Source organism: Sparus aurata, chromosome 22 (genome assembly GCF_900880675.1).
Source record: "Sparus aurata chromosome 22, fSpaAur1.1, whole genome shotgun sequence".
In the NCBI taxonomy this organism is placed as follows: Eukaryota; Metazoa; Chordata; class Actinopteri; order Spariformes; family Sparidae; genus Sparus; species Sparus aurata.
This window is the reverse complement of record NC_044208.1, coordinates 5,354,518-5,363,580: the sequence shown is the minus strand read 5'-3', so window position 1 is coordinate 5,363,580 and position 9,063 is coordinate 5,354,518. Positions and strand designations below refer to the sequence as shown.

At 40.4% G+C, this 9,063-nt stretch overlaps 1 protein-coding gene across 1 annotated transcript; it reads right to left on the bottom strand.

Moving 5' to 3' along the window:
• Positions 1 to 528: 528 nt before the first annotated feature.
• LOC115573692 (gap junction delta-2 protein-like) lies at positions 529 to 5,138 on the bottom strand. Its single transcript, XM_030404586.1, has 2 exons — positions 4,814 to 5,138; positions 529 to 3,378 (listed from the first exon to the last, which is right to left on the bottom strand). The coding sequence occupies exons 1-2, from the start codon at positions 4,882 to 4,884 to the stop codon at positions 2,541 to 2,543; spliced, it is 909 nt and encodes a 302-aa protein (XP_030260446.1). The 5' UTR covers positions 4,885 to 5,138; the 3' UTR covers positions 529 to 2,540.
• Positions 5,139 to 9,063: the final 3,925 nt, after the last annotated feature.

The following is a 9,063-nucleotide window of genomic DNA, read 5'->3' as shown; positions in this document are numbered from 1 at the left end:
AAGTTAACCTAAAGATTTAAGGCTGCAATTGTTCTTACATTTTTAAAGGGTAAGTCCACCAATTTCACACATGAAAGTGTGTTTCCAGGTGTTGGGGAGTACTACTGTAATGTGAACAAAGTAGAATAAAGCCTCTTGTGGCTCCAGGGGAAGCTGTTTGCAATCTGATAAACTGCCTCCAGTGATGTCACTCAGTGGCAAGTTGCATTGTGGGTAATGTAGGCATCAGGTTTATCAGATTACATTGCCCAAAGTTAATTTCAGTGTAAAATTTGCTAAAAAGTACAACGACCAGCTGTGGGAAATGACTGAGGCTTATTGAAAATGAAGGTGTATATTTGTGAGGTGTTTTTAAGGATTTTCATCTCAAGATGGAAAGATGGACTAACACATAGTTGGTTTTGGCCTTTTAATAGAAATGCAGCTCTCCACCTCAATTCAGAGTGTCAAAACTAATTTCCCCTTTCTTCCTTAGCCTGTAGCAGGCTGCAATGAACACCTTAACATCAGACACCACACTTAACCCATTTATATAGTGTCCGTTTTATTAAAGATGCTTTCATATTTAACAGTGGCATACTTCAGATTACACTTAATAATGGTAGCACCAGCGGCAGTAATGCATGGCCTGGCTGCTTCCAATGGAAATTCTTATTTATGCTTCACTTGAATAAGTCAGTCAAGATTAGAATCAGATGAATAACCCGGGAATTTGTTGTTTGATGTTTGTGCTGCAAAATTAAATCCACAATGACAACAGAGCAACATTTCCATACTCTCCAGAATGTTTTCTTATGTTCCCACAGGATCGGGGTTAACTCTGTATATCTACATGTATGGCACTTGACAACATGAAAACAAGAAACATCACAAATGAAAGAAATGGGCGCTTAGGTGTGACAGAAAAAAAAAAATGATGGTGGCAGTTTTCCAGGCTCGATGTTACTCTGGCTAAACTAAAGTTGCTATTTGTTAGGTTAAGGTCGGTGGTGCGAGCACAGGCATCCAAAACAATGAGATTCCTCAGAGAAAGATATTTGAATTAAGAGATTAACTTTGAGAATGTGTAATGTATTGTAATGACTGAAGAGGAGTCATTCCCTTTCAACTACCAGAGATTGTAAGTCAGAGATGCGATTGGAAGAACTGGGACATCACTGACACACCATCATAGCTCAGAGTCGATAGACACGTTCATTTGGCATCTTAGTGCAAGACTGAATGTCAATCCAGTCATCAGAAAACAACCGCTATCAGACACATTACATGACCAAAAGCATAAATACTACAGGCTACTCTTGGTCAGGGGCGCTTTTTCATTGGGCTACATCATCAGGTTCCAATTCAAAGACCACATGAACATTTGTTCACTTGTTACAAGGAATCCTACCCAGCCAGTGAAAATACCAAATTGAATATCTTGTGGCTCTGGAGGAGCTTTGTCAAGTCTGAGACTTTAAAGTGATGACAGAAAGCCTGTGTTATAAATGGAGAGATCTACAAATGGACAAATGTGGCTTTGCCAGGCAAGGGGAGTCACATGTCATGTACATACAGGATACAGAATGAATTAACAACTTATAAATAGCCTTCGCATGAACATCTTAGTCATCAGTTGGAGTGTGATATTCCTAAAATATGTCTGAGCTGGTGAATACTAAAGTGCGTAAAAAGGCCCAAACCACGGGTACGTGGGTATTTTTTTTAAATGTAGCTTGTCAATGTGTTTCGACCACTGGCACACACATGAACAGTGTTTTAGGTTGCTGACAACAGACCTTGACGGTGAAGATATTCAGATACTCAGTGTTCAGTGTTTAAGTCAGGGAGGGTAAAACTGACATTTTAGGAAACAATGACACCGACACCAACGCTTGCTTCCCAGATGTGTTATTAAGGACAGAGATTATTTCTGAAACATTGCTAAAACCCTCGTCTGGAAAGAGATGTTTGTTTTGAAAGCTTTTTTTTTCAAAAGTACCCGTGTACACGTGAACGAGGCCAAATATGGACAACTCACACCAGCAATAAAACAGTCGTTTAAGGAAAGTTATTGCTTCAGAATAGAATGATATTTAAGATAAAAGTGTGCTTTTGTATATTTTTGTGTCAACAGTATATGTTTATCCTTTTCCTGTTTCAACATGGTAATGCCCCCATTGACAAAGGCAGGCCCATATCCCTAATTCCCATCAAACACCATTGGGATGTGCTAAAACGCTGACTGCACGCTTCATTAGTTCCGAACCAGAAGAGTGAAGGATGTTAAAACAAAACAATAAATAATGCCCACGCAAGGCTGGAATTTTTGGGGTGTTCACATACATCTGAGCATGTAGTGTGTCAGTTGATGCTTTTTATAAACACTTTACAGGATTCTTCATCAGGGCCTCCCTCACGTCACTTAGACAAATGTGCTATGCATCTTTGTCTCTCCAGGAAAGACAATAAAAATTGATGCCCTGCCAAACTCCTGTACCCTGATATTGATAATTACCTCCAGCAGCCTCCTCATATACTCATGTATATTGAACAGGCAGTTACACATAAGCAGAGTCACTGGACTGAGTGCGCCCAAAGTTGGGCATACTCATCCTGGGCAAGTCTTTGTTCCTGATCTCATAAATGGACTTCCTCCTGGCCTGCACTCCTCTCACAGCAGCTTTGATCTTCCTCCAGCCGAGGTGGTTGAGCTCTGCCAAGTTCAGCACCACACAAAGGCCACTGACCGCAAACATGAAGACCAGAAACACCGTCTTCTCTGTCGGCCTGGAAACGTAGCACTCCACATCTTTTATGCAAGGGTATCGATCACACTCGTACACCACAGGGACGTTGAATCCATACAGAAAGTATTGACCCACCAGAAACCCTATCTCTAATGCGTTTCTGAACACCACCTGGATGATGTAGAACCTGGAGATGCCCTCCTGCCTTCTCATTTTTGACTTTGTAGTTCGCATGACAGAGTTGGGGATGTCCTTGAACTCCAGGCAGTCGGCCTCCTTGTTGGAGTTTTCTGTGTTCTGTAGCACTCCATTCACGATGGTGTTCTTGATCTTCTTGCTGTCATCTCTCTTCATAAAGTCTTGGTCTCTATCCAGGGAGAGGTACACCGTGGAAAACCGCCGCTCCTTCTGCTTGGCAGACTGGTGCACAGAGTAGGTGATGAAGCAGAGGCTGGGGCAACACACCATGATGATCTGGAACACCCAGTACCTGATGTGGGAGATGGGGAAAGCCTTGTCGTAGCAGGCCTGGTTGCACCCCGGCTGCAAGGTGTTGCACACGAACATGGACTGCTCATCATTGTACACGGTCTCTCCGACTATCGCCACGATGAGAATCCGGAAGATCACCACCACAGTCAGTAAGATCCTGAGGAAAAATACACAACAGTAACATATTCATATTTTGAGTGATTGTATTAGCTTAACCCACACGCCTGAAAATCAGGCACCAAAAATACAACTCTTACTGTTCTTGATCCACTTTGAATACCCACATGATGATGTCAGAATTAGTCAAAATAATACTGAAACTAACATGTCACAAGCATTTTGTTTATGAATTGAATATATGCCCGCAGCTTCCTGTTGAACGACAGTAATTAGTTATCATTAGCTTGACCACAGAGCCCTTCTTGTGCAAAACTAGAATAGCATTGTGTTTCTATGAAGATGTAAACATTGTGTACATGCATATGTACCTCTAGCCTCCCACCCCAATGTGTACATGTAATGTCATGCATGTTTGTATACAAGTTAAAACTTCTTTCCAGTCTAAAATATATCCTTATATTTATTTCTACACAAGCATCAGGTGAGCCCTGAACATTAACTATTGACCCTTTTGAGGGTCCAAGGAGCAGGGGTGGTTCTAGGGGGGGCCAACAGGGGCCAGTGCCCCGTAACTCTGAGTCTGGACCCCCCTGTGGCCCCCCTGACAGGGAGTCTGCATTAATAATACAATGACAGATTTCTTGCAATGATTTTGTACTGAAGGGAAAGGCAGAAATAAAGTGTCTCAGCAGTTTACTATCCAATCAAAATTGCTGAAATTGTAAACACTGCTTTGTCTGAATGAGGGATTTATCCTTTTTTTCCGGGTTGTATGTGCCCCCTAACAAAAAAGCCGGCCCCAACCTGGCCCCCCTATTAAAACTGGTCTAGAACCGCCACTGCCAAGGAGGTTGAGATCCAGCACATTACCAGATTACATGGCGTAATATATGTAGGGGTATGATATATATGCATATATGGCCATCTGCACATTGTATGTTTATGCCTGCTCATTTATGAGACAGGAACATCTGCTCTGGGAAAATGAAAAATCTCTGTCCTTAGCAAAGTTCAATAAAACATTCACTTACACTTTATAAATCTTTTATAAACCACTAACAACTCATTTTCATCGTAAACATGTATCATTAATAAGCAATACTGATGTATTAACCATTCATAAAGCCACTGCCTATACACCCTCGTGCTTTATGAGAGGGAGCTGATGTCTCCATTGACAGACCATCAGCAGGTGTAGGAAGATGGAGGACGGACTTCAGGGTGGGGGGGGAGCAGATCCGGCAGGTCCTCTGTGGGAGCTGTCCAGTGCTGAATGAACAGTGTATCCCGCAGTTCACCACTGATAATCTACATTCAGCTGTCGCACTGTGGATATAAATCTCTTGTCCTTAACTTTACATGTGGATATAAAAACACTTTCACATGTTTTGCAGTCTACAGTCTGAAGAATAAAACGCGCTGTACACTGAACTGAATCTTTTTTTTTTTAATTTCTTTTGACCCACTCTTACCTTCCGATCATAGTAGAGTGCTGCTGGACAGCCGCCTCCAACAGCCGCTCTAGTATGGTCCATTCCCCCATGATTGCTCATTCGGAGAGGAAAACAAGCAGAGGATCGTGTTATTCCCTTTCTGCTAGTCCAAGAGCTCCGCAAATATCCAGTGACTGCATTAGTGCATGTGTCTGTGTGTGTGTTGTCTCCCGCTGTGCGCTCCCGTCCCTCCGTCCTCCAAGCGCTGATTGGTGGACAGCCGTCCTGAGCGCCTGTGCGCGGAGGGCGGGCTGTGTGCCTGAGCGCAGTGTGGAGCACGGTGTGCCGCTCGGCTCTAATCCCGCTTTAAGTAGACTTCTTTGCGTCACGCACACCGGTTGATGTGTGGGAGTCAGAGGAACTCACCCACCCATCGACCGCTGCCTTCCGCCAATGATAGGATGCGCTGCAAAAAGTGACACACTCAACAAGTGACTTTAGCCCGTTTGTCCACACGATCTTATCAGTCTGAGATTATGGTGATGATGATTATTAATAAACACTACTGATAAGAGAACTTTCTTTTCCTTTTTGAAAAGTAATTCATACATGGTTAGTCTTGTAACAACAACAACAACAACAAGATCATCATCATTATCAACAACAACAACAACAACAACAACAAGATCATCATCATCATTATCATCAACAACAACAACAACAACAAGATCATCATCATCATCATCAACAACAACAACAACAACACGATCATCATCATCATCATCATCATCATCATCATCATCATCATCAACAACAACAACAACAAGATCATCATCATCATCATCATCATCATCAACAACAACAACAACAAGATCATCATCATCATCAACAACAACAAGATCATCATCATCATCATCATCAACAACAACAAGATCATCATCAACAACAACAAGATCATCATCAACAACAACAAGATCATCATCATCAACAACAACAACAACAAGATCATCATCATCAACATCATCATCATCATCATCATCATCATCATCATCAACAACAACAACAACATCATCATCATCAACAACAACAAGATCATCATCATCATCATCATCATCATCAACAACAACAACAACAACAACAACAACAACAACAACAGTACCTCAACCACCAACAGCACTATCAGGGCTAGATTCAATGATAGAATACAGTAGGCAGACTGTATTGATTTATTTCACTGGAAAATTAAAGCCCTATATTTTTGTTATATGATTGAAACACTAAAATATCCCAATATACCTCATTAATTTCTAGAAACATATGTGTCTTTACTTATTGAGATTCAAGATGATTAAATGGAAACACTTACATTTGCAGATGCTTCCTTGACTTTCAGTGAGTTGAAACAACTGAAAAAATGTCTTCCTGAACATTAGCACTGACATTGTCTATGTTTTAAAATAATAAATAGATCAACATTATTTCAAAAAAAGTTAAACATTATTTAATACAGGCAGTTGATATCCTTTCCCCCTCAGTCAGGTACCCTTAATAGCAAAGAGGCCCTGGGCATGTGCCTTGCATCACTGTGCCAACATCAGGTCCAGACTATAACAACAGCAGTGGAAAATGTTTTAGAATGTTCTACAAACCAGTGGTTTTATTTATGTATAAAGAGACTCATATCATTTGAGACAGTTAGCCAGTAAGGCTCCTCATGTGATATTTAAATACCTATACGCCCTAACCCTTTCAATATTTGAACCATTAATTATTGAGATGTGCAAATTTAGGTTGTCGATGTAGTTGGATCACGATGGCTAACTGAACAGAATTAGTAATACAGCACATATTAGTATTATCTAGCAGCTCCTCCAAATTGTCCAAATTCTTCTTTTTTTTTTTTTTTTTTTTAACACATACTGACCATAGCAGAAATCCTGTCATCATTATTGGAGATTAAAGTTTTGGATTAAAAGCAGTGGAATTTGAGAACATCACCTGACCGTTTGAACCGCCCCAGGGAGGAAATGAGTCATGCTAATCCATCTTGGTTTAAGGCTGCTCCTGGCTAATGTCTGGTCACAGGAAAAGGAAATGGGTAAAATGGAACTCTTTCATTTTTCTCAGGCTTCAAAACAACATGAAATCAGAGTCTATATAACAACGATGCTTGGTGCTACATGAGTTAATGGACAGAATTTTCCAGAACTTTTTATACTGACCACTGCCTAAATGCACCCTGATGCAGATTGAAAAGCCAAACTACGTTTTTATGAATATGTGTTTATGAATAACTGGATATATATATTCTGTAATTTGTTATTTGTTATGCAACCCTGTGTTGTGTAATGATAATGATAAATGAATTATTTCGTACCTCTTGAGAGACTATTTCATTGATATACAGTAGATAGTGACTATGACTATTTCATATTGGGGGTTTTATGTTTATGTTTTGGTGTTCTATGTGTCATTGACATATCCCTTTCAAATCATTCAGAGATGATCAGCAACAAACCAAACATTCTGATATGGTTACCCAGCATCTTACAGATCAGTATATTGACTGATATACATAGAAACAAACACTGAGTAGTTGTAGCAGCGGTTACAGAGTAATAGAAGGTTTTACTAATATGATTTTTTCCAGTTTCTAAATGACAGTGTCAGCTGACATGATCACATATCCTTCATATAATGATGTGTTTGACAAAGTGGTGAACCTCACCTCATCCTTGCTTGTGAACGACTGAGCCTTTTGAGGATGCCCTTTTCATACTATCACCAGTTACCAATGACCCTGTTTACTGTGGAATGTTCCAAACAGGCGTTTTGGAAGCATTCCACAATGTTCCCAAGTTGTTGAGATACAACATTAAATCTATTGTCTTTGTACTTTGTACTGTTTCAAACTGAGTAGATGCTAAAACAGATAAGCAATTTGTTTTTTATCTTATGTAGTGGTCCAACTTTTTTTGTTAATTGGATGGATGAAGTTTTCTTTTTGGTACTATTATTTTCAAAATGCAAGTCTACATTAGATAATAAAACCCCTGCCTTTAAAAGATTTCTTGTAATTCATCCAGTCAGTCTGATGTCAGAGGTGAAGCATATTAGCTGACAGGTCATTCAACCAGCACCGACTTCAGTGATAGGAGCACTAAAGTCTTTAATCAGAGATCACAGACTATAAACACTGTCTCATAGTGACACTATGACTTATAGTGCCATGATTTACTGAATAAACCATGCTACAATAAAGTTTCTTCACTTCCAAACAATGCATCAGTATTGTCTGAACACGCACATCCACTTGGCTGAATATACCCAAAGGGGATATCTGACCTGTCAATCAGCATGAGCCAGCTGGGGGAAACAGGGAATGGACATTTAAGTTTGTCTAGGGAAACAGATTGAACATTTGTACATCAGAAGTGTGATGAGGGGGGCCTGGATGTGTTCCAAATCACATACTTTTAGTACTGCACCTACAAAGTACATACAGCGGCATGCACTATGCATACATTTGGGACATACAACTTTGTCAGAACATGAAATCTGTCATGCTGTCATCTGTCTGTGTTCTCACAGGGACTCAGCTGACCTGATGTATCTTCCACTGCCCAGAGGATCGTGAGTCAGAACAGCCAGAAAAGCATAATGATCTGCATACTGCAAATTGCAACTGGATACAGGAGGACATCCAGGAGTCTTTGTGTGTAACGACAATGACACAGGTCAATGACAATTAAGCGTTTAAGCTAAAAAGCTCTTTAAGCTAAGACTTTGTGGATTATTGTTCCTCCCTTTCTTTTGGCACACTTTGGGCTGACAGCGTGATCGCTCTGCTGATCACGCTCACGCTGCAGGTGCACATGACCTTGAAGTTGTTGCTCATAGAAGGACTCAACAGGTCGTCATTCAAATTAGAGATCCAAAGAGAACATTCAGATGTTTGTCATTTTATTACTTGATTACTTTATTTTATCACTTTCTTTTAATGTAATTTTTATGCCCCTGTAAAGCACTTTGACTTGCCATGTTTCTGAATTGTCCAATCCAAATAAACGTTCCTTTTCTTGCCTATTCTGGCCCAGATAGAGATTTTAAGGGCACCTGTGTTCAGGCTACCAGACCTGAAAAAACCAGGCCTCAAAAAAGTCAGCGTCATGGTTACACATGTGCAGTAGATGCTGGAATTGGCCATGTGGAATGTTGTTCTTGGAGCAGTCTTGTCTGCTCTGAATAGCGTTGCATGAGGAACTCTTCCTTTAGAGAGTCGTATGTAC

What these genes read in the sequence shown, in the direction of transcription:
- LOC115573692 (XM_030404586.1), bottom strand. Translation starts at nt 4,884, where the DNA reads ATGGGGGAATGGACCATACTAGAGCGGCTGTTGGAGGCGGCTGTCCAG. An exon ending in CACTCTACTATGATCGGAAG is followed by an intron (nt 3,379 to 4,813) that starts GTAAGAGTGGGT and finishes ATTTTTCCTCAG; the next exon opens with GATCTTACTGACTGTGGTGG.